This window comes from Girardinichthys multiradiatus, chromosome 22 (genome assembly GCF_021462225.1).
Source record: "Girardinichthys multiradiatus isolate DD_20200921_A chromosome 22, DD_fGirMul_XY1, whole genome shotgun sequence".
Taxonomy (NCBI): domain Eukaryota; kingdom Metazoa; phylum Chordata; class Actinopteri; order Cyprinodontiformes; family Goodeidae; genus Girardinichthys; species Girardinichthys multiradiatus.
Window position 1 is genome coordinate 21,570,092 of NC_061814.1, and position 25,016 is coordinate 21,595,107.

At 41.2% G+C, this 25,016-nt stretch overlaps 3 protein-coding genes across 5 annotated transcripts in view; 1 reads left to right on the top strand and 2 right to left on the bottom strand.

Annotated features, from left to right (window-relative positions):
• Positions 1–409, bottom strand: part of LOC124858968 (collagen alpha-1(XVII) chain-like) — a 44,715-nt gene extending 44,306 nt beyond the window's left edge. For both annotated transcript variants that reach the window (XM_047351318.1, XM_047351316.1), the window contains exon 1: positions 230–409. The gene's annotated coding sequence lies outside the window, so the exon portion shown is untranslated. The remainder of the gene's footprint in view (positions 1–229) is intronic.
• On the top strand, positions 1–8,995 carry sfr1 (SWI5-dependent homologous recombination repair protein 1). 2 transcript variants are annotated; one of them, XM_047351326.1, is made up of 3 exons: positions 1–131; positions 8,229–8,558; positions 8,655–8,995. In XM_047351326.1, the coding sequence occupies exons 1-3, from the start codon at positions 69–71 to the stop codon at positions 8,841–8,843; spliced, it is 582 nt and encodes a 193-aa protein (XP_047207282.1). In that variant the 5' UTR covers positions 1–68; the 3' UTR covers positions 8,844–8,995. The 2 variants fall into 2 exon arrangements, with proteins under 2 accessions (XP_047207282.1, XP_047207281.1); XM_047351325.1 differs by lacking the exon at positions 1–131 and adding an exon at positions 7,472–7,781.
• Positions 8,889–25,016, bottom strand: part of cfap43 (cilia and flagella associated protein 43) — a 20,745-nt gene continuing 4,617 nt past the window's right edge. Inside the window, exons 14-38 of the mRNA XM_047351319.1 lie at positions 24,523–24,677; positions 24,239–24,403; positions 23,628–23,758; positions 22,749–22,926; positions 22,393–22,488; positions 21,886–21,963; positions 17,467–17,574; positions 17,278–17,382; positions 17,074–17,190; positions 16,416–16,592; positions 15,221–15,427; positions 14,974–15,057; positions 14,726–14,806; positions 14,130–14,258; positions 13,914–14,033; positions 13,468–13,575; positions 13,166–13,252; positions 12,993–13,081; positions 12,706–12,916; positions 12,453–12,565; positions 11,990–12,155; positions 11,622–11,792; positions 10,604–10,684; positions 10,363–10,513; positions 8,889–9,168 (exon numbers count right to left, since the gene is read on the bottom strand). Coding sequence (XP_047207275.1) covers positions 8,990–9,168; positions 10,363–10,513; positions 10,604–10,684; positions 11,622–11,792; positions 11,990–12,155; positions 12,453–12,565; positions 12,706–12,916; positions 12,993–13,081; positions 13,166–13,252; positions 13,468–13,575; positions 13,914–14,033; positions 14,130–14,258; positions 14,726–14,806; positions 14,974–15,057; positions 15,221–15,427; positions 16,416–16,592; positions 17,074–17,190; positions 17,278–17,382; positions 17,467–17,574; positions 21,886–21,963; positions 22,393–22,488; positions 22,749–22,926; positions 23,628–23,758; positions 24,239–24,403; positions 24,523–24,677 — 3,287 coding nt within the window. The 3' untranslated portion in view covers positions 8,889–8,989. The remainder of the gene's footprint in view (positions 9,169–10,362; positions 10,514–10,603; positions 10,685–11,621; positions 11,793–11,989; positions 12,156–12,452; positions 12,566–12,705; positions 12,917–12,992; positions 13,082–13,165; positions 13,253–13,467; positions 13,576–13,913; positions 14,034–14,129; positions 14,259–14,725; positions 14,807–14,973; positions 15,058–15,220; positions 15,428–16,415; positions 16,593–17,073; positions 17,191–17,277; positions 17,383–17,466; positions 17,575–21,885; positions 21,964–22,392; positions 22,489–22,748; positions 22,927–23,627; positions 23,759–24,238; positions 24,404–24,522; positions 24,678–25,016) is intronic.

Consider the following 25,016-nt stretch of genomic DNA (forward strand, 5'->3'; position numbering starts at 1 on the left):
AGCCGAGAAGTGCTTCTCAGGAGGAAAGTTAAAGAAAAGTTAAAGTTCTCCCATCCTCTAAAACTACCATGTCAACCCGTCACCAAACTCCCAGAGCGCCGTCGTTCACGCACAGATGCAAGCAAGGCCAGGTAAAAGAAAAATACCTATACATCTCAGACAAAAGAAAAAAAAAAGTCTAAAATAAAGAAAAAGAAAAGCTTCCAGTTGCAATGGAAAAAATCCATACCTTCAAGCAATCTCCTTATAGCAGTCAGATTCCTTTCAGGACGCAGCGACTTATCCTGTGGAACCACAATGCGTCAGTGTGGAGCAGACGCGCAGGGCGTGCGGAGATGTTCCCCAAACTCCTCGCTTCTTTTGTGACTTTTCGCTCAATTTTCCCAGACGAGTCAAAACAGGGATTTGGGCTCCGGTCCCGGCCGCGCCCATCAGAGCTGCAGCTTGGCAGGCAGGTGTGGCAGACGGCACGAAAAGCTAAATATTAAACAGAAAACTGCGCCTTAGGGGGGACAGAGAGCCAATTAAGTTGTCATATTAGCCCCTGCAGACACAGATTGTGGACTGAGTGAAAAGAAAGAGGATAAACCCCTCCTCCTCTTCTCGCTACTGCCTCGCTGCTGTGGTCTCCAGTTTTCAATCTGGCAAAGGTTTGGGCGGAGGTGGTAAAAAAAAAAAAAAGTTTGATTTTAGATTTTCTTCTCCTTTTTCCTGAAAAAACAGGGAGGGGAGTGTTTCAGGTTGTGCTGATCTGCAGTGGGCAGTAAATCCACCCCGGTGCAGTTGGAGCACATCTGGTCCCCATGTTGGAAGAAGAAACTGAACTTTTGTTCCATAAGCTATCAGCTTCAGCTTCAGACAGTATGTATAGCTATATTCCCAACATGCACACACAGCTGGAGAGTAAAGATCAGCACCCAAATCCGAGTTCACAATCATTAACTTCACTGGGTTTTAGTTATAGAGTACATTTATGAAGTGGATTGGTTATATTGCATAGTTTTAATTGTCTTTCATCTGAAAACTTTGAGGAACCACCTTTTACTGCATGTGAAGATTTACAGACAATTTTTGACATTCTGCTTTGCAAAAAAGTTCAAGCTCAGTCAGATTAAAGTGTCGGTGAACAACATTTTTCAAGTCTTGCCACATATTATTTATTGTACTTAGGTCTGCACTTTGACTGGGCCATTCTAACACATGAAAAATCTAAACCGTTTCCTTTGTAGCTCTGGTTAAAGACCAGGGGAGTTCTTCCTGTTGGAATGTGAACCTCCAACAAGTTTTCCTCCAGGATGAAAGGCTCTGATCAGCTTCCCTTGATCTGCTGAAGAAAAACAGCCAACAGCATGATGCTACCACTACCATGTTTCACTGAAATGTTCAAAGCTTTGGATACTGTTTTATAGTCCAACCCCGTTTTAAACCACTTCATGTTATCTCCGACCTTACTGCTGTGTTTCTTGTTTGTTTTCAAAGGTTTTCTAGCAAACATTTGATGTCTTCACAGAACAGCTGTAGGTTAGAAGACTTTTAAGAGGTTTACCTAATGCAGTTGCTTTTCTGAAGCACTTTTATTTATCACAATACCTATGTGCTCCAGAGTCCATAGCAGAAGCTGTTTGGTACTGGCAGAGAGGATCTGGCAAGTTTTCATGGGCCCAACCCGATACTTAACTCTGCTGCTCAACCCACAAATGCATTTTCCTTACAAATGTGGCGCCATTTAAAGGGAAATAAACAACCTCTCCAACAATGGGATTTACTTCCAAGAAGGATTCTTTATATAAAGGAAAATTGACAAACATACATTTCCTTTCTTTTTGTGGTACGTTTACTAACATTTTGGGGATAGATGTAGAAGAATGGCCAAAAAATGTGTTTTCTTCATACTGTTTTCTTATGTTTTTTTAAAATTATACCTCGTTCTGCTTACATCTAATTTTAGTAGGAAAGAGATAAAAGGGAACTGAATAATTGGCTCATGACATAGGATCTTGTGAGAAAGTTGACAAGATAGCTGAGACTCTGGGGTTTCAGATGTTGTTTTCAGTGAATCTCTTGTATAATAGCTGAGTTTAAAAAAAGAATATTTAAGAAAAATTGATTTTAAATAATCATCTGTCTTTAGAGGATTAGTAACATTACCTTCTTTTATCAGTTGACTTCTAAAGGCAATCGCTTGCACTTGCATTTCTTGTGTGGTGTCTGAGTAAAGGAGGCTGAACACAAATGCATGCCACACTTTCTAGATTCGTCTTTGCTAAAAATTCAGTTTCCTTCCACTTCACAATCATTTGCTTCCATGTGGTTTTCTCTCACATACAATTCTAATAAAACACATGGACACTTGTGATTGTATTGTGACAAAATGTAGGTAAGTTCAAGAGATGAGAATACTTTTCCAAGGTACTGTCACTTTAACTAACAGCTATTTGTTTTGCAGCTTTCGCATGAACTGACTTCCTGTTTACAGTTCTGATAGAAGGTCTGATACTTTTCATGTGACAATTATAATATTCTGCAGAAGCCGCAGTGTGAACTGTTTCTCACCGCATGTGCACTCCCAAATGAGAGGATACAAGAGCTGTTTTTAACTCTAAAATCAGAATTCAAATTCCCAATCTGCTAATTGACATTTATGCCATTTGGAACCAAATTAGATGCTTTATTCCTCCAGTGGCAGCCACAAGCGTCTGCAGGTTCCTTTCAGCCACCACACCCAGCGAAGACATCCACCCACCAAGCATGACTCAGAGCCAGTAAGACTCTAATCTGCTGAAAAGATTGAAAACAAATGGCCCCATGGAGAGAAACTGTTCCGCTCACATCAACGTGTGAGTTTGGACAATGCACGATCCTGAGCAGAAAGTAACAAATAAAAAAAATAAAAAAAGAAGCAGAGCCGACTGGGCAGTGACAGTTTTTTCAGATAGTCTCCTTTTTGTGTTCAAGAACTTCTCAGCATGTGGCTTCAGTATTTTTATAGAGCATGAAGGCAGCAGTTTCCAGAAATTGAACAAAGACTTCAAAATCCACTGTTTTGTGACTTTATTCAATGTTACCCAAATGGTACAAAAAATCTTCTATTTTTAATATGGACTGGACACCAATACTGATTTATATTTATGTTTATACTAATATTCATTTTTTGTCTATAAAGAAATCTGTGCTGCAATTATTCAAGGCATGCCCTTTTTAGTTGACAAAAAAAAACAAAAAGATCCTGATCCTTTATGATAAGAGAGATTTTGGACCTTTCCAAATATCTAAACAGATAATGATTTGGTCCAGGTTATCTAGGATATCATACTTTGCTCTGAACTGAACTTTAAACCTCTCTACTGTAATGAAAACATTCCAGTAGGGCATTGGATACCTGGCTCAGATAAATTGCCAGCACGTTCTCCTTTTTAAGCTGCAGTTATTTCACCTACAGTTGCTAAGACAGGGGACAGCCTTTGGTGTTCATGTCTATCTAATATATTTAAACATCTTTAAAGAGCTAATTACTATAATTTAGAGTCATAAAACCTATAAATATTAAAACTATGAAACAGAAGTAAATCATGTTTAGCATTTTTTCATTATATTGTAGTCATGCCTCTTAAAACCTTATATTGATAAGGACTTGCCATCTGGATCCTGAACATCTGATACTATTGTTGTACGTAGAAAATTTATTGTTTTCTATGTAATAAAATACCATTGGGAATTATCACATTAGCAAGAACCCATGAAGGTTGTGTGGATAAGCTCGAGGAAACAAAACAGGTGAATAGGAGGGCTCTCTCCTCATCCACCAAAAACTGTTTCGCTGATTGAAACACTTTTTGCTTTAGGATTATAAAAAAACAAAAACAGAAAAACTGAGTTTAAGTGAAGAAACAATCCAAACCTGAGAAAAGAGGAGAAAACACAGTCCATGCCACGGCTAGAGCAGATAGCTCGAGCAGAGACTAAACAGCCAGACCACCAAGGCAACCACAGCTGTTGTTTGTGAGCAGAAAGTTTATCAGGTAATGTATCGCTCACATATCACAGTTACAAAACTGTTCAGAATCGAAGTGGAAATGAAGCGCTGCCCGGAACCATAGGCAAATTAGGTTCAAATCAGAGTGCTTTAAAAATCTTCTTTAGGGTGCCGGTTTGGTAGATCTTTAAGCTACTGCTCTCAGACAACAGTTCTCCTGACTTCCTCTTCATCAATATGTAAACTGCCACATATACATCTTCACTTCATGAGCTCAAATTAGAGCTAGAGACTTTGTAATGACTTTTGTCCTGAGTGGACATTGTGTTATGCACTGATGTCCAGTGTGACGGAAAAGAGGTTCTTTATAATCATCATGATATAATGCCTTCAGGTGATCTTTAAGTGATGCAAACAGTGCAATGCCTTCGGTTTGTTTTGCAAGCCTGTTTGATGACATTTAACAGATTCCATGAGGTTAGCTGTGAAAATAACCAATAGATTAGTTAAATGTTAAAAAACAATAATAATGCACTTTTGCAGGCTTCCTATAACTGACAACACTTATCTCAAGAGTTTGAGCAGAAAAAAATGCTTGTGCTTTATTCATGTAGACTTAAAAAAAAAAACTATTGTAAAAGAAGTGGAAGTTTGAATCTACTGCTCAATGTGATTACATTATTCTATAACCATGGAAATCTGAGTAATTCTGGGGCTTCTTTAAAAAAGAGAGCTAGCACCTAGCTGGAACAATAATCATGTCAAACAACTATTTCAAAACCACCTTTGGTCCAAATTTAAAGCTTGTTTCCACAGCAGACCTTTCCTATCTATCAAGAGAAAAGGGAAACATGACGTGTAGAGCTATGAGGGGAGGAGCTCCCCACTGACAAGAACTTTCAGTTATTACATTAATGACACCTGTGCTTTTTTCATCACTGGCGAGTCAACATATCTGCTGTGAAAAACAATATCAGTTACAACAGATTGCAAACAAACTAAAACTTAACCGGCTCACTGCATCTGCATTTTTCTAAAGGTGCACCACTGAAAACATCACCACGTATAGCTGCTGCTGGCGGCTCGTCAGGTAATGTTGTTGCTGTATCTGGTGCCAGTCTCCAGTTTACACCTTTTCATCTCTGCTCATCTACACCTGGAGCATAAGAACATGTTAACAGATGAGTCACATCAAATTACTGGGAGATCTTAAGCAGATAATGGAGCACATTGACTGGAAATCAAAGTAACCAAAAACACAAAACAGATTCTCAGCCAAACAAAAACAGAGCAGGACAAAAAGTGAAGCATAAAAACTGGATCTTTTTTTCTCCCTAACATTTTGTTCAACTTAAAGGTAGTTTCCATACACTAAGCCATATAAACATTAACATGAGTTAATAGCTTGCGCAAACATAGCATAAATATGTAGTTATAAGTTGCCAATTGTGTGCTTCTTGAAAGATTTGGCTCACACAGTGTCTCACATAGGCTCTAGATTTTATAAACTCATACCAGTATGCAAAGTATTTTATCCCAACTCTTAACGATAAAAAAAGAGCACAGCACCACACTCTTGACTAACACATAGTAATTATTTCCAGCCCTCAGCCTTGCAAGATTCATCCATATAAAACGAAAAAAAAAAAAAAATCCCCATTTCCTTAGGGTGTGTAATATCACATTTCGAAGTACTGAAAATCATGTCCAGGCAGCCTCTTATTTAAGTTTTTCACACTCCTCCTGGCAACAGAGGCACACAAAAAAGTGAGTTCCTCATGCAAGTGTGATGAGACCTCTGAATTACTTTTAGGGGTTTATAAATAGGTCTCTTAAAGGACGTGAATCAGCAAATGAGAAGAGGTGAATCACAAAGTGACTCAGCCCTAGCAACAAGGTCAACATGTACCAGATATGTCCACAAGACCAGATAAATCATTTTTCCTCAAAGCTTGGCTTAACTGCCATAGCTTCTCTGTTTATCCCTCAAGAGCAAGTCTGTTTAACACTGTCCTCATATTTAAACAAAACTGTAATCGGCTGTGACATTCTGTAACTATATACTGATTTTAATTGAGCTGCAATGAAGGAACCACATTTATTTTTTTTGTATGAAAGCTTTTATTAGTAACAGTTATTTTTTATACACAGTCCCACAAATCTGGTTAAGGTGTTTATGTACATTGTTTATGAACTTTTCAACTTTCAAACTGATTCAACTTATTTATATAGGAAAAATTCATAACAAAAGCTTAGTTTATACATAGCAATATAAAGCCAATGTAAATATCTATATCATGGGTACATTTGTAGAGGCTAAAATTCCAGGTTAAGATAAGGTTGATTAAAATTTGTCCTTTATTTTGCTAAAAGATCAGAGTCACGTTTTTGCTAAGGGAAATTTAAATACATCTTTTGTTAACCTTGCATATGTTTTTAAAATGATAGAGCAGTTAATAAATCATGACACACCCAGGTTATTTTTCCCCTACATGTTTTACACAGGTCAACACTTTTTTTTAAATTGTATGAATTTATTGAATAGTGAAACCAAATATTCATATTGTTGTTCTCACTTTACTGTCTGTCTGCATGAGAAATGTCAAATATTTAATGTAAAATTGTAGTGGTCAAAGAGCCATAAAAGGTTTTGTTGTAAAATGGGAGTTTTTACTCTCTTTCCTCCCTGTGCACCACCGGGTCCGTTTCTCTCCAGTTCCGAGACCCAACCAGTAAAACCAGCAAAGTATTTACCTTGTGAAATAAGGAGAAATGGTTGAGTATAAAATCAAGATTTAGTGCCAAAATGATCAGTGTACGGAGTAACAATTGAACAGATACAGAGTGACATTCACCTTTGGTACCGGGCCCCCCTCAGCCCATCTTAGGGATGAACGGAGAGGAGCAAAGAATGGAGCGTGAGTCCTGCTTTTATCTTTGCTTGTTCTTAACCCTCCTAAACCCTCCTCTTGTATAAGTTTATCTTTGACTATGTGTTGCATTTTATGTGATATCAACACTTATGTTGTGTAAGCTGTAGCAGTGAGCGGTGCAGCAGATAAGCAACAAGGGCAGATGTATTTAATTAAGGCAGCAAAGAGATGATTAGAAAAGGCCACAGAATCATACATCCATAACAGTTTGGATGGACCTAAATATTATGGCATTGCATCTGACAGTGCTAAAAAGAGTCTGTAAAGCTATTTGTTCTAAAATTTGTCTGAATCTTATGTTTACTTGCTAAAAATCCCTGAATCTCATATTTGGTTATTTCTCATTTAGGCTATTTTGCTTTCTAGACTATCACAAATAACACAAACGCCGTTATCCAGATATTACTTCACGCTGTACAACTAAGAAAGGATTAGGACATGTAAATACAACAATGCTTGAAGAAAACCCGCGAAAACATGGATTGTTCAATGTACTTCTAAGTTTCGTAGAATAAACTACATCTCCCAAGACGCTGTTCGGCTGAACGTAATCAAATTGTGTCCAATCGCTTACGTTAGAGGCAGTGCGCCGCAAAAATACGGAAAACAGAAAATTGCTATTTCGTCTTCAGTGCGTGTTATGTTGAAAACGTTATTCTGGAGTTTTTATTAAGATTTCTGACCAACGTTTTGACTAGCGACCTGAATGTTGCAGACACAGACGCAACTGACCAGAACCAAATCGGAACTAAAGTTTACATGAGTCAAACGGAGTTTGACCAATGGAGATCACACCCAAAGCAGCCAAATTACCGTGTGCGTATTCATCACCTTATTCAGCCGAGTCAAGCCCTTCCGAGTTTAAAAAAGAAAAGGTGAGTGTCACTTTTACTTAAAATTCAGCCAATAGCGTAACCTGCGATCTACAAAGAGGGTTTCAGCCTCTGAAAAAGTAAAGAATTCATTTTAGGTGTTTTTTTTTTTCCAGGTCTGCAGGTCAGTATGGAAAGAGAGAATGCAGTTTGGAAAGTATTTGTTTTCCCAGTCTGTTGTATCCATCCGTTTGTCTTTCTGTCCATTTAGTCTTTTATCTGACAATCCATCCCTGATTCAAACTGTTATCCATCATCCATCCAGTTGTCCATTAACTATCCATCCTTCTATGATCCATCTGTTCTTTTATCAGTCATCCATCTATCCAAAATGGGCTAAAAGGAACTAAAATATATGGAAAATTAAATCTGGAACAGTGGGAAATTTTGACATGCTCACACGTTCATTATCATTTACCTGTGTAGTGTGATGTGTTTCCCACTCCTCAGCATCGTTCTGGGCTGAGTGCCTCACTAAGGGAGAGGCTGAAGAGAACACGGCGCTCCTTCATCTCACCCCTCTCTGTAGCCAAGCGCCTTTGTGTTGACAGTGAAGAGGAGGATGGCAATCAGGTTTCAGCAGACTGCCAGGAGACTGTCATCCACAGTGTGGATGCAAACAGGACTGAAGTGAAGCTGGATGGTGAGAAATTATCTGGACCTGCTCCCCAACCAGCACAAATCAACTTAGAAGATTTAGCACTGCAGCTGAGGAAGGAGGTGAAAGAGAAAACGGAGACTCTGCGTCGGCTCAAGTTGGTTAAAATGTACCGAAGCAAGGTATCGGTTAAATAATCAAACATCTTTCTAAACCGGGTTTATTTGTGATTACTTGAATTGAAAATGGCAATTTTATATGTGTGTCTTTTTCCTCAGAACGATTTGACACAGCTCCAAACCTTAATTGACAAGTGGCGGAGTTGTGCTCAGGCCGCTCTGTATGAGCTCCAGTCAGAGTTCCCCGTAGAGGGAAGAAAGGCTGACCTGTCCGAGCTCATTGACCTCTTTGGCCTGGATGACCGTATTCTGTGCTTTGACCGTGCAGAGGGGGACTTCACTACATAATACCAGAAGAAGTATCTTAAGTTCAACAAAGACACCACAAAGGAGTTAACACAAATAATTCTATTTATTTTTAATTCTTGTTCCTGGTCACAGCAGATGTAGATGTTTTGTTAATTAGCAAAGAAATGTATAAATAAAATTGTTGTTCATGAGTTATGTTTCAGCTGATCAAATGAGGGGAAATTTTTCCTTTCCAGACGCTCAACTTCTTTACAGAGGACGTCCAGGTACTCCGACTGAGCCCTGGCAAGGTCCTCCAGGTTACACTTCTGAATGACCTCTTGGTAGCGGTCTTCTCTTTCTGCTGCCTCATTTTCTTCTGCAGCTAAAACACCAACACAGCCTTGTTAAAGCTAAAATAGGAAGGACCTCCCTTTTGCAGAGTAAATATTTACAGGTGCATCTCTCTAAGTTAGAAAAATGTATTGATTTCACTAATTCCAATGTTGCATAAGACCAATAAAAACATATTTTAATACAGAAATGTCATGGTATGGTCATGTAGGAAACTACACTATCATGGGTAAGACTGCTGACCTGACAGCTGTCAAGCAGACAGTTATTGACACCTATCACAAGTAGGGCAAACCACAAAAGGTCATTGCTAAAGACGCTTGCTTTTGTGTGAGTTGAGTGCTGTATCCAAGTCTGTGAAGGAAAAGTTCAGTGGATGAAAAAACTGAGAAGATTGTAAAGCAGAGACCATTCAAGCAATTCATAAAGATTCACAAGGTGTGGACTGTGGCAAGATTCAGTGCTTGAAGAGCCATCACATACACAAGTGTCTGGTACATGAGCCCCAACTGCCACATCTCTTGTGCTGGCGCCAATCCTGAATCAGAGTGGTCAGAACCTTCTTACAGGGAGTTGTAAAAAACAAATTACATTTTGAGCTTAATTTGGAAATCAAGATCCCAGAGTCTGGAGAAAGAGTGAAGAGACACAGAATCCGAGTTTAATTTTCCAGCAGGACTTGGCACCTGCCCACACTGCCAGAAGTATCCGATTCCATGGCATCACAATGCTTGATAGGCCAACGAACCCACCTGACCTAAATCCCAGAGAATCTGCAGAGTATTATCAGAAGGAGGATGAGAGACACCAAACCTGACAATGCAGATGAACTGTAAGCTGCTACTAAAACAATCTGAGCTTCCTTAATACATCAGCAGAGCTGCAGGCTCCACGCCACACTGCATTAATGCAGTAATACTTGTAAAAGGAGCCCCAACCGATTATTGAGTGCAAATGCTGTGCAGTACGTGGTCATACTTTTCCGTAGGCTGACATTTATGTATAAAAATTTCACATAATATTCAAATTATTCTAAGAAACTGAAATTTGGGTATGCGTTAGCTCTGAGCCATAATCATCAAACTTAACAGAAATAAAGACTTGAAATATATCACCCTCTGTCTAAAGAATCCATATAGTCAGTTTGACCTTTTCAATCGAATTCCTGGAATAAATGATTGTGCTAAATGATTGGGATGGACCTGCAAATCTGTTTTTTAATTACCTGAAGCTTCATAGATGTGTCTCATCTCTGCCACAGACACCCGCAAGTGAGAAAGCTCCAGCTCTAAAGCAGCACTGATCTGTTCTGTTTTTATCTTTTTATTAATCTGTTCACACTTTTTCATGCGCTGCTGAATGCTCCTCTCATGGCTCTGAAATCAGGAATGACGTGCATTATTTAAGAAGAACATAAGATGTTGCTGTCATTTGACATTACATTAAAACGATCAATATCTTGTTACCTTTTTCATGAATGCAATATTTATCTCCAACGTGGAAATTTTCTCCAACATGCAAGCGTTCTGGTCCTTCTTGCTGCGATGCTGAAAATAGGGGAAGGTTAAGTTGTGTAAATGAACTACAAAAGGTTGCTTTTGGTGAAAAATCTGCCAAACCCTTCATCAGGAAATATTTTTAATCTGAAGAATGGATTTATTTATTTTCACAGCTTTCTTCCTGCATGGTTTTAACAATGTCAGGAAGCTAACAGCAGCAGAGCTACATGAACCTTCTGCCAAAGGATATGGGCATTAAAACCTGGAAACCTGTGTGCCACGCTTTGTGTGGCACACACAAAGTTATCTGTAGAAACTCAGTTATCTGTAGAACAGATAACTGAGTTCATGTTTTTTCTTTCAAGATCTAAACCAGGTTTGAAAAGACGACTGAAATCTATTGTTTTATAGCACAGCAAGGGTAAGCCGGCTATTCCAGAGAAAACTTATTTTAGTGGTTGGGCCTGAACTTAATTAAACTTTGTCCTGTTTTAAATTCATAGCTGAAAAGATGTTTTTCTTTCTTAAACTTTTAGGACCACAATAAAAAGAAATCAGAAGAAGTAAAGTAAAACCTTTGTCCAGATGAAGCCTATAGGGTAAGAGATTTAAATGTTGAAAGGACAGAAAAAAAGTTTGGTGAGGCTGCTGGAAGAGGGTGTGAGCTTTCTATAAAAGATAATCCATCTGTGCTGGGAGATGGTAACAATTTTCTGCTTGCAAAACATCTCACTGTGCCAAAAGCTAAATACCTGCCTGGATATCACAGGGAGGAATTTGGTCAGACATGCACACTGGATCAACGTTTTGCTCCATATACAGATTTGTTTTCTATATTATTATTTAAACCTGATGCTGAATCTTCTAAAAAAAAAAAAAAACCCTGACTTTTAATTACCATGTCAGAGAAATTCCAGTAATCATCAAAGACCAAATCATAGTTTCCATGAAATTAAAAATCCGGTATGATTACAAACTAGATTACCCTCATATCCTGCTGCTCTTCTGTGAGGCGAAACATTTTGATGTCCCTCTTCTTGTCATTTGAGTCCTCTATCTTCTTGTTCAGCACCCGGTGCTCCCACTCCAGCTGGATTATGTACTTGTGGACCGTGCTGCGTGCCTCCATGGAGGCTACCTTCATCTTTCCAAGCATCTGATAATACAGAAGATGAGTAATTCACTAACAGTCTTTAGGACAATGATGTGTAATGTTGCCGCTTCCTGACAAAATTGTATTCCAGTGCCGCATTTTTTATAAATAATATAATATAAAATAATATAAAAATATTTTTGTTTCCCCTTTTTTTACATGAAGATGTATGATAAGGATGTTTGAAAGTACAGACGGACCATGCTGTTTTTTCTGAGGTCGTCCACCACGCTATTGTGGAGAAGGAGGAAGTCACTCCCAGCTCTATCAGCTGTCCGGTCTGCAGTGGACGTCTCCAACCGTCCCTGTTTCAGTACAAGTTGGACCGGAGTGTTCGTTAGATGCTGGTTCCTCTTTTTTTGCAGGCTGCAGAAAAGGACCAGAAACCACAATAGCATTATGGACAACTTTTCAGTCCTTTGCAATCTTTGTCTTTCAATAAGTCTCATGGCAGGTCCAAAAAATCTGCCTGAACCAGTAATTCAATAAAGTCATTTGTGCGAAAGAATAACAAATTTTTCCCTTTTCACTGAGCAAATCTGCCACTAACACTGCAATGTAACCAGGCCCACCATAGTGTTTGAATAAGCTGCCACGACTGCACACTGATTTATTGCTTTATCTAAGCACAACACTTGTCACTCATAGAAATTAAAGTCCTACCTCTGGAGTGTCTCAAGTATCTTATTGATTTCTTCTTGGGCAGCATTATCTTCATCTTCCCTTCTCTTCAGGAATGCCTGCATCTCCGCAAGATCCTGAGCTTTCATTTTAATCTTTAAAAGAGTAAACAAAGAGCCAAACATAGATACATATAGATACCCAGATTGTGTCACTGAAATGTGAAATTAATGCACATAAATGATAGATACATGTTTCCTTATGCTTTCTTGTCTTTACCCTCTCTCATTATTACCGTTTGCTCAGATTCTACTTTTGTTTTGCGCACAAAACAAAAGCTCTCCCAGATGGACAGGTTAATTTCTTCTGGCATGTTTTCTGGAGCGTCCAGCTCCTCCATAGCTTTGAGCATTTGGCTGAATCCATCAGGAACCTGGGAGGCGTTCAGATGATGCTCCTTAAACAAGTTGGTGGCGTTTTCCGTCTGGGCCCTCAACCTTTGAACCCTGGAAACAGTCATGACAATCCGAGCTTTAAAGGAAACCTGTATTAGACAGCTGTTGCATGGACATGGTCACAAACCTGGGTCTACGTTTGAACAATTTGTAAAGTTGGTCATTCACGCGGTTTGGTAGATCAGTAAATCCCTTCCTGAATTCTTGGTCGAGAACCTTTGGATGATGAAATAAAATCATATTTATCACTTACAGGGACCATGTTTTTTTCTTGTTTTAGTATTTTATCAGGGGGCTTACTTTGTCTTCAGCTACAATGCTGTCATACTCGTACTGACACTGGTCCACCTCGTCCTTATATCTGTTCAAGTCTTCCTCTGTTTTCATCTGTCAGAAAAATACAGGTAAAAAAAAAAAAAAGGCTGTTCTGGCCAATGAGCCCGACACATGTACCTTCACATCACTTTGTCAAAATTATGTTTGAGGGATGGTATGGCGTTGTACTGGAACGCACACAAAAAGTTCTGCCAATTTTCACAAATTGATTTTAGCACTTGCAATTAATAAATTCTTGCAGCATTAGTGTGAGCAACTTCTCCAACCTTGTGTGCCAACATGCGTTCAAGTTTGAGCCTGAGCTCCCGCTCCTGATTGTTCATCTCCTCAACCGTGAGCACTGAATCAGCGAGGTAGGCGATCTTCAGCTCTTCCTGTGAAACACACCCAAAACAATATAAAAAACATCAGGACTTCACACTGTGTATGTACGTCACTCTAGTGATATTTACGAATTAGCAGAGTTCTTAAGGCAATGCCCTGGTTTTTCTTAGGAGGCTAAATAAATATGCATGCCACACTTTTCAGAGTTTACCATGTACCACTTTCCTTCCACTTTCAACCAATACACTGCATAGTATTGGTGTATCAAATAACATTTGGATCAAATACGTTGAAGATTGTGGTTGCTATGGTGACAACATGTGGAAAAGTTCAAGAGGTAAGAATACTTTTACCAAGGCACGGTACATGTACATTTTAGCAGACTTACCTGGTATATAGCAACCGTGCACTTTAGTTCCCTTTCATACAACTTCATGAGTGTTTTGTCAAATTTTTCCGTCGCATCTTTGATGGATTCCTGCAGCTTTTTCATCTCAATTTCCAATGTCTGCAAAACCAAGGTTTACAAATGCTTCACGCTGATCTCGACTAATAAAATATTAAAAAGCACAAGCAGAACTACATGCACATCTTCTTTTATTACCCTTTTATATTTCTCCTTCTTGTCACTGAGATCTTTCATGTTCCTCTCATATTCTTTGTACATGTTTTTCTCCTCTTCGCTCCACTGAATGTCAGGTTTGGCCAAAACAAATTCAGGAGGAGGTATTTCCTGTCGAGTAAAATCCAAAGAGTATGGGCTCATTATGCCGTTTGGTCTATTTCTATTAACACTGCCTAAAAAAATGTTCAAGCAAAATGAAAACGGTTTTAGGAATTTGATTTATTGTTTATACTTTCATACTATATTTATACTATACTATTAATGCAGGTTTGTGTCTTGATTTTTCAACGTCTGTATTGATCAATTTCAATCTAAATGCTATGTTTACACCTGCAATGAGACATTTTGTTTCAGAGTTTAATAAAAGTTGTAACAAAATACAGTTTGACATTTTATACTGAAGCATTCAGTGACCATTGCAAGTGCATCTCTATTAGACATTAAATTAGCTGATCAAACTTGTGAATTGATTAGATTATGGGAAAAAAAAGCATGTTATCTGACAAGATATGCTTTCAATTGATTTCTCATTCAGTTTAAATGTCAGTATATGAAGAGAATATTAATATTTTTACCATTTTTAAAATGTACCCTTTTTTCACTTCGAGGACTCCCTCCATCATCTCATCAAGAGCTCTTTCTCTGCTGTCGTCAACCTGAAGGAACAATTATTATATTTTATGTACCTTGTCCCTTTTTAAATCACACTGAGTTGTGAACTGAAACCGCTATTTTGTGGATAATAATGTGGATAAAAGTGAGCAAACCCTAAATATTGGCAGAGAATTAGTAAAAAGCTCAAATGTTTCTCATGACAGCATACCTGCGCAGTCGGGCAGCTCTCCTCCAACCTCCGCCTCTCCTCCTGTTTTTTCTGCTCTGGGTTGAGGCATTTCTCTGCTTTAATCTAAAGCGAGACAAAGGTGATATCTCATGACAATAATTACGTACCAGCTCACATCTCAGCACAAAAGCAAACAAACAAACCACAGAGCAGCTCAACATTCACTAGTGCTTGGTTGAACTTTACATGAACCATGTCCACTGCTTGGACATTTCATTACATTGACCTCAGAGTCGTCCACAGTGAGAAGCCTCTCTGGCCACTCGCCGTCGGTCAGGCTGGTGTCCAACAGCTTCTGCTTTATGTCCAGCTCCAGCATGATGTCCCTGATCTGTTTGTTCCGGCCCTGCAGACGTTTGAGCTCTTGCACTTTCTGCCTGTGCAGGGCTTCGAAGTCTGAGTTGAAGGCCATCTTGATGCTATAAATCACATCCTGTGTTCAGAGGTGAGACAAAAACTTTATTATTAATTAGGATGGGCACAATAACGGTGACAAACTGAATCTGCACTCCTGACTTATAGTTGAAACCAGATATTTAAATACTTAAATAATTCACTTGTGTATAAACAAGTGAATGTCTAACCATCAGATAGCTCAGGAAGGAGACAGGTTTTGTGTTCCAGAGATCAATGCATTTTGAAGAAAACAAACTGTATATTAACCACAGAACAAAAGCAAAAGACCTTGTGAAGATGCTGGCTGACACTTATCACCCATGGTGAAATAAATCCTGAACCAACATGGGATGAAAGGCCACTCAGAATGGAAGACGCTCCAAATGCCACATAAAAGGCCAGATTGCATTTTTTCAAACATATTAAGAATAAAAAGCTTCATTTTTAGACACTCTTACTGTTGTGTGTCTACTGTGAAATACAGGGGTGGGAGCACGGTGTATTTGTGCAACAGGAGGGATTGAAATTGGTCTTCTGAATGGGCTATGACTCTAACCATACCACTGAATCAGTTACAAAGTGACTTAAGGATAACAAAGTACTTTTTTGAAGAGGTGTGTCTGAGCAATAAGGTCTACAAACCACAGTCAGTTACAACAGTTCTGTCTGGAGAAATGAGCCAAATATATTGTGAGAATCTTGTGGTAGGGTACCCAAACCATAAGATCCAAGCCACAGTTTAAAAGGCAGTTCTACCTAATAAAAAGTTAACGTATAGAAACTGGAAAATTGGTTAAAAAACCTTTTCTTGTTATTCTGGCCTTTGGCAACATAAATTATAATGTAGGTAACCCTATCTGACCGAAGACAGGAAACGTAGTTTGAAATAATGCCAATGAGAAAAAATATAATTTCCTTTTATACAGTTTGAATAAATTGTGTGTTTTTGACACTGGCTTTGGACAGCACTGCACAATCTAAATGAATAATAATCACCCCTTTGCTGTGATTCGACAGGTTCCCACCTGCAACAGTATTATCTGGTTGATCCTCTGTTCAATAGTTTGTAGGCTGAATTGGTTGTAGATGTAAGGACTGGAACATCCTAACTCAGCTGAGAAGCTGCCGCTCAGAGCTGCACTCTCTGCCTCATGGCCTTCCTCCTCCCGCTCCTCCTTCTGTTCGCTGCTGCTTTTCCTTAGCTGCAGGTTGAAGTTGGGGGACAACAAATGGTGGAGCAAAACATGAGTACTGAATCTGTGGCCAGAAGATTACAGACTATATCCAAAGAATATTGCAGTTAAGAAAAGGATTGCAGCAGCCTGCTTTCAGCCGCACGGCTATAAATCTAAAAACATTTCAACAGCACTGGACTGGCGTGTGTTCAAGTATTTAAAATAAGGCTAGAGCAGGAAAAGTTCAGATGAAGAACTGTGATTCAAAACAACCAATAGCTTTTTTTTCTGAAGTAAACTTGTTTAGACTTGAATGGTTTTGTCCTAAAATTGATTTCCAGAAAGAAATAAAGATGAAGTTTCCCTGCTCCTGCTTTTAGAGAACATTACATTGCTGCATTCCTGCTTTACACCCACAACAGTAAACATGGATCTTATTACTTCTAATGCATTACATGTGCATTGCTTTGCTTCGTCAATCAGAATTCAAACCACCAGTTTAATTTACTCTGCATGCAGCCTTTTCAATCTTCCTCATATTTTGAACCCTGTGGAGGTCCTCCAACTCCTTCTCTGTTCGCTCATTGAGGGGATAGTTCTTCACAGTCATTTCAGAGTGGAAGGCCTGTGGGTGACAGCCACACATAATACAGAACTAACAGAAAATAAAAAATGTGCCATTTATGAAAAGCTTGCTTGTGAGCCACCTTACCTTGATACTCCGGCTTTTGATCATGACTGAATCCCAGCATTCTTTCTTCACAAGATCTCGGAAGTAACACTTCTCTATAACATCCTGCTCAATTTCAGCCTTCACCTGTGCAATGGAGCAACATTAAGATCATTTTCTAAGGGATCATTTAAGATTGATGGCAGTAATGTTAACTTGAGCTTGCAATACCCTCTCGGCTTCCTGCTCCACCACGCCCTCCAGTCTCCTCTGCTCCTCCACATCTATGTTAAACTGTTCTTCTGGGATGCTTTCATTCTCACGTAGCATTTTTTGAATCTGACGTAAATTAAAACACATTTTTCACATTTTATTAGAAAAGACTTAAATCCAAAAGCAGATTGTTCGATCGGTTAAAGTAAAACAAAATCTTCCCTTGAACCGCCACCTTAACGTGGTGGAGGGGTTTGAGTGCCCAAATGATCCTAGAGGCTATGTCTGGTGCTTAAATGCCCCTGGTAGGGTCTCCCATGGCAAACAGGCTGTTGGTGACAGGTCAGACAAAGAGCGGTTCCAGACACCTTTATGAGGACCACACAATCGAGGCATGTGACGTCGCCCGGTCCGGCGGAGCCAGGGTCCCACCCTGGAGCCAAGCCTGAGGTCAGGACCAGTCAGAGAGCGCCTGGTGGCTGGGTTGCTCCTCGCGGGACCGGGTCGGGCCAAGCCCAAAGGAGAGACGCGAGGCCATCCCCCAGTGGGCCCACCACCTGCAGGGGGAACCGTGAGGGACCGGTGCAAAGAGGATTGGGCGGCAGACGAAGGTGGAGACCTCAGCAGCCCGATCCCCAGATGCTTAGGCTGGCTCCAGGGACGTGGAATGTCACCTCACTGGGGGGGAAGGAGCCTGAGCTTGTGCGGGAGGTCGAGAGATATGGAATAGAAATAGTCGGGTTCGCCTCCATGCATAGCGTGGGCTCTGGAACCCATTTCCTCGAGAGGGGCTGGACTCTCTTCTACTCTGGAGTTGCTCACGGGGAGAAGCGGCGGGCTGGGGTGGGTTTGCTTGTTGCCCCCCAGCTCAGCCGTCTCGTGTTGGGGTTTACCCCAATGGATGAGAGGGTCGCATCCATGCGCCTTCGGGTTGGGGACAAGTCTCTGACTGTTGTTTTGGCCTACGGGCCGGGCAGTAGTGCGGAGTACCCGGCCTTCTTGGCATCCCTGTTGGGGGTGCTGGATAGTGCCCCTCCCGGGGACTCCATTATTCAGCTGAGGGACTTCAACACCCACGTGGGAAACGACAGTGACACCTGGAGAGGCGTGATCGGGAGGAATGGCCTCCCCGATCTGAATCCGAGCGGTGTTTTGTTATTGGACTTCTGTGCTAGTCACGGATTGTCCATAATGAACACTATGTTCAAGCATAAGGGTGTCCATCAGTGCACTTGGCACCAGGACACCCTAGGCAGGAGGTCGATGATCGACTTTGTTGTTGTATCATCAGACCTTCGGCCACATATTTTGGACACTCGGGTGAAGAGAGGGGCTGGTGGTGAGTTGGATCCGGTGGAAGAGGAGAAAGCCGGACAGACTTGGCAGGTCCAAGCGTATAGTGAGGGTCTGCTGGGAACATCTGGCAGAGGCCTCAGCCAGGGACGTATTCAACTCCCACCTCCGGGAGAGCTTTGACCAGATTCCGGGGGATGTTGGAGACATAGAGTCTGAGTGGACCATGTTCTCCACATCTATTGTCGATGCTGCTGCCCGTAGCTGCAGCGGCAATCCTCGAACCCGGTGGTGGACACCGGCAGTAAGGGACGCTGTATAAGGAGTCCTATCGGCTGTGGTTGGCTTGTGGGACTCCTGAGGCGGCTGGCGGATACCGTAAGGCTAAGCGTGCCGCGGCCTGGGCAGTGGCAGAGGCAAAAACCCGGGCCTGGGAGGAGTTCGGTGAGGCCATGGAGAAGGACTACCAGTTGGCCTCAAAGCGATTCTGGCAAACCGTCCGGCGCCTCAGGAGGGGGAAGCAGTGCTTCGCCAACGCTGTTTACAGTGGGGGTGGGAGGCTGCTGACTTCGACTGAGGACATTATCAGGCGGTGGAAGGAGTAATTTGAGGATCTCCTCAATCCTGCCATCACGCATTCCCTGGTGGAAACAGAGGCTGGGGACTCGGGGTTGAACTCTTTCATCACCCAGGCTGAAGTGGTTAAAAAGCTCCATGGTGGCAGGGCTTCGGGGGTGGATGAGATCCGCCCTGAGTACCTCAAGTCTCTGGATGTTGTGGGGCTGTCATGGTTGACATGCTCTTCAACATTGCGTGGCAGTTGGGGACAGTGCCTCTGGACTGACAGACTGGGGTGGTAGTCCCCCTTCATAAGAAGGGTGACCGGAGGGTGTGTTCCAACTACAGGGGGATCACACTTCTCAGCCTCCCTGGTAAGGCCTACGCCAGGGTACTGGAGAGGAGAGTCAGGCCGATAGTCGAACCTCGGCTTCAGGAGGAGCAGTGTGGTTTTCCTCCCGGCCGTGGAACACTGGACCAGCTCTATACCCTCTACAGGGTACTCGAGGGTTCATGGGAGTTTGCCCAACCACATGTGTTTTGTGGACCTGGAGACAGCATTCGACTGTGTCCCTCGTGGTGCCCTGTGGGGGGTGTTCAAGGAGTACGGAATAGGGGGCCCTTTATTAGGGGCCATCCGGTCTCTGTACTAGCGGAGCAGGAGTTTGGTCTGCATTGCTGGCACTAAGTCGGACCTGTTCCCGGTGCATGTTGGACTCCGGCAGAGCTGCCCTTTGTCACCGGTCCTGTTCATAACTTTTATGGACAGGATTTCTAGACGCAGCCAAGGGCCGGAGGGGGTCTGGTTTGGGGACCAGTGGATTTCGTCTCTTCTTTTTGCAGATGACATGGTCCCGATGGCCCCTGTAGGCAAGACCTACAGCAGGTGCTGGGGCAGTTCGCAGTCGAGTGTGAAGCGGCTGGGATGAAGATCAGCTCCTCCAAGTCCAAGGCCATGGTTCTCGACCGGAAAAGGGCGGCTTGTCCTCTTCAGGTTGGAGGGGAGTTCCTGCCTCAAGTGGAGGAGTTTAAGTATCTCGGGGTCTTGTTCACGAGTGAGGGAAGAATGGAGCGGGAGATCGACAGACGGATCGGTGTGGCGTCCGCAGTGATGCGGGCTCTGTATCGGTCTGTCGTGGTGAAGGGAGAGCTGAGTCGAAAAGCGAAGTTCTCGATTTACCAGTCGGTCTACGTTCCTACCCTCACCTATGGCCACAAACTTTGGGTCATGACCGAAAGAACGAGATCCCGGATACAAGCGGCTGAAATGAGCTTCCTCCGTAGGGTTGCCGGGCACTCGGCCATCCGGGAGGGGCTCGGAGTAGAGCCGCTGCTCCTCCACATTGAGAGGAGCCAGTTGAGGTGGCTCGGGCATCTATATTGGATGCCTCCTGGACGCCTTCCTTGGGAGGTGTTCTAGGCACGTCCCACTGGGAGGAGGCCCAGGGGATGGTCCAGGACACGCTGGAGGGACTATGTCTCTCGACTGGCCTGGGAACGCCTTGGGCTGCCCCTGGAGGAGCTGGAGGAGGTGTCTGGGGAGAGGGACGTCTGGGCGTCTCTGCTGCCCCCGCGACCCAGTCCAGGATAAAGCGGAAGACGACGAGACGAATATCCTCGGTAGAAATGCACTAATCAGTCGGTTCAGAGTTTAGAGATCGGTTCATAATCTGCCAGTTTTTCCTTGATCACCTCTGTTTATTGATTGGCTGGTCAGACACTGGAAAATCAACTTTCAGTGAATCCATCAAAACTAAGAATGCACATTATTTTTGGTCTATGAACACATTTACCAATAGCATGTACTTAGATTCACTTTTTTGAGCTGAATAAAAAAACAGATAAATGTTTGGGGCATATGCTTTGATGAAATAATTTAGATAATCTTGTAATCTCATAATCAAAGGACCTGCAGCACATTCTTCAGTGTTATAGTCCTTACAATAAAAATAAAGCAAACTAAATTGTCTGCAAGTCATTTCATAGAGAAAAGGGAAAATTGGTATCAGCCAGAACAAGCCTGATCAGTACTTACTTACAAAGCTGTCACCGAGCCTTGTAAGTAAGTAAAATTGATTTATGAGGCATATATTTTAAAGGTAAAAAAATTAAGTGGTTAACAATATGGATGAACAAAACAATAAGAGAAAAATATAAAAATAACACTTACTAAAAGCATATCTAAACAAAAAAAGTCTTTAACTGGTTTTTAACAGCATTAAGGTGTACAGCTTAAAGACAAGGTTAGCGCATTCCACAGTTTAGGTATGACTGCCTGAGAGGATTGATCTCCACGAGTTTTAAAATGAATCTGAGGAACTAACAGTTGTCTCTGGTTAGCTGACTCAAAGTGAGACTGGCATAAAAGCCTTTAACAGGTCAAAGATGTATTCAGGAGCTTGACGGCAGAAACCCCTAAAAGCTAACACTAGGATGTAAAAATTAATTCTAAAAGTCTTTCTGTAATGACAAAGCTGTTATTTAAAGAATACTAACGGGTTTTTATGTTTGTCTCCAATGACATTTTTGTCCAGCTGAGTATTTCTTGAAGTGTGAGTCCAAACTGTAATACCAAAACCCACTTACAGTCTGACGTAACTCTCTGACGGTTTCTCTGAGGGCTTTCTTTGTTTCTGAGTGCTGTTTGATGTCTTCCTTCACAATCTGTTTAAAATATAAAGGGAAACACATAAAGGAGAAATTGTTCTGCAAACACAAAGCAAGAAAGTGCCCTTTTTTCCACTTCTCCACCTTCCCCACACGGGATGTTGCCGAGACCTCCCACATGTTTATTATGAGTTTGTTATTTCCTTATGTTGAGTCTTTGTCAGGTGGAAAGGTGCAAACTGATTGCTTAATGCCTCTGTAATTACTTGTTCGTTTCAGTCTGTAAGCAACTATAAATCAAACTGCAGCAAAATGCAACTGAGTGCCAAAAACAGCTCTTTCTGAAGTTGTTTTTATGCTCAGGTGGAGCTGAGCCCTTTCATAACCCACCACCTGCAACATTTTGAAACAAGATAAATATCTATACACATTTTAACATTATCTACATCCCTACCATAACCACAAATATAACAGCTTGTCACTCACTGCATCTTGTCGGCTTTCCAGCCACGTTGAGTTTAGAGGAGTGGGAAGATAACTCTTATCTTTCTCCATCACATCAATCGTTGTTGCACAACCAACCTGTACAGTGTAAACAATAAGTAAGTAAATTTAGTTGGAAATGTTCATAATCTGACTAGGCACATGACATATGTAGCTGTTAAAATGAATTACATTACATATTATCATTAGAAATGCAGAAAAATAATTAATAATGCTAGAGTATTATGCTAAAAAATACCACAGAGAGCTGGATTTAAAGGATAGTTCAATTTGAAGCTACACTTTAAAGAGAAAAAGCACTATGGCACACCACAGCTGAATATAACAGAATAGTTTACCTCCTTTCCCTCTGTTTTCTTGCAGCTAACAGGCGCCTCCTGGCCCCACACAGGAAGGGTAACCAGGACGGGGTTTTCAGAATTGAATGCAATCTGCAAGGACAGACTCATAGCCTGGTGGTATTGGGTAAAATAATTATCCTTTTCATTATAAGCATCTTTTATTCTGCATGAAGGTCTGGAAAATACATAAGCAAATTATTATGTTAATGTAGTTTCAGTGTGAAAAGCAACAGCAAAAGCAGTCAATTTCTTTGTAGCTTCTAACTTTCTTTCTCTCTGTGTCAACTGAAATGCAACGATATCACATGAAAGTTTTATTTGATTCAGCTCAGACACGAGTTAACCTGAGACTTGTCTAATTGTATTCATTGTAGCATGGTAGTGCAACAATTGTAAATAAAACAACACAGTTTTTTATCAAAATATTTTACTCAATAATTAATAATAGTAAAATATCAACAAAATTCCCCCCCCCCAACACACATACACACACAAACTATAACAAAAATAAGAAAAAACTTATGTTGACAATGTTTTGAAACCTGAAACTAACGTGTGTGTGAGAGCTGGAACAGCAGGCAGATGTGAAATGTGAGTGGGAACTTTTTCAGAGGTTGAATGTGATTTTTACTACAGTGCATCTTTGTTTTTCCACAGCTGAGGATCATGTTTTGTTTATAACCTCAGAATACCACCCACTGGACCTTAAGTCATGTCTGTTTATTTCTGTCACACACCAGAGATGGAAATACAGTAAAAGCACAGTTTATTGAAAAGCTACAAACTGCAGGTGTGACATACTGATGCAACCAAGGGCTCCCTCTACTGTTCAAAGTTGGGCACAAAGTAAGAATGATGGGTTAGGTGACGCTTTACCTCAAGTTAGTGCACTGGAGAGAACCGTCTTTGAAGCCAGTAGTGACGACTGTGTGACCATCTGCAGAGAAGGACACACTACGAGCTCCACCGAGGCGGCATGAATGACACCACAGCTCACAATACTTCTCCTGCAGGTGAATCAGCAGTGTTTTATCTGCAGAACTTTGCCATTGTATAAAGAAACCTATGAACTTTGAGCCAAAAAGGTATTTACAGATTATTGCAAATATATTGGTTTATTCTCTAACAAACGTCTATGGCCTTCACAGAACAGCTGTATTTATACTGAGACTAAATTACACACAGTTGGACTCTATTTACTAATTAAGGAACTTCTATCGGTTGTTCTATTTAGGGGGTATCAATTAGCGGAGATGCATACAAATGCATAACAGACTTTTCAGACTTTGGATCATTTCCCTTCTGCTTTATAATTTTACATCACTATGCTGTGGCGTAACACATAAAATCCCAATGGGATACAATAAAGCTTGTAACAGGGTGTTAAGCAGGGTGTTACAATGGCACAATGTGAACAACTTCAACAGGTATGAAAACTTTATAAACTGCAGATGATGACTGTAAATATAAACAAAATTACCACTTACCATAGAGGCAGTTGGTCTGATCCGCAGTAAGCCATCTCGTCCCACAGAGGCTAGCCACATGCAGTCAGGAGACAGAAGGAGAGAGACAGGGCCGAGCTGGTGACCTTTGACTTCTTCCTTTGGTTGCAACTGGACCATCTGTTGGCTGGGGAGGCCATCTGTGTCCTAAGTTGACAAATCAGGGAACAAGAAAAATGTTGAATTCCTGTTAGGACGAGGGGTATTGCCTAACTTTAGGAAATATGAAGACGAAGAAGGCAGTAAAACATCATTAGGGATTAAACCTTGGGAAGCTGAAATCGCTGAAGAGATTTATTGCTGTGACAATAAGCAAAGACCTCACCGACCCCGAGAGCGCAGGAAGTCAGTGGAAGTGGCACTTTGTATCTGAGCACTTTGAGGTTGTACAGACAACCCTGACGATCTACACAATCTGAACCTAAAGGTCAGCACATCAGAGATATCAGTTTTAGTAATAAATATGCCATCATGAATAAGATAAGACATTTTTATTTATTGTGAGCCATATCTATTGCATGTCCTTGTTCTGGACTGGTACTAAGCTTAAATTTACTGTCATTTAGCCGTTTACCCAGATGATCTTCAAACAAGGGTGTTTTTTGAAATTACAATGTCATGGTCATCAATCTGTCAAGTTTTTTTTTTTATACAAAAACAACAAAGGAGAATTTCCTTTAACATCTGATCACTTACCTCACACATTTCTCATAAAATGATTGTCAGTTGCTGGTGGCTTGTATACGTGTGTTTTGTGCTT

Excerpts from the sequence above, each read along its gene's own strand:
- sfr1 (XM_047351325.1), top strand. The coding sequence starts at position 7,689 with ATGGAGATCACACCCAAAGCAGCCAAATTACCGTGTGCGTATTCATCA. Across the intron at positions 7,782-8,228 it reads CCGAGTTTAAAAAAGAAAAG|CATCGTTCTGGGCTGAGTGC; the intron begins GTGAGTGTCACT and ends CCCACTCCTCAG. Across the intron at positions 8,559-8,654 it reads TTAAAATGTACCGAAGCAAG|AACGATTTGACACAGCTCCA; the intron begins GTATCGGTTAAA and ends CTTTTTCCTCAG.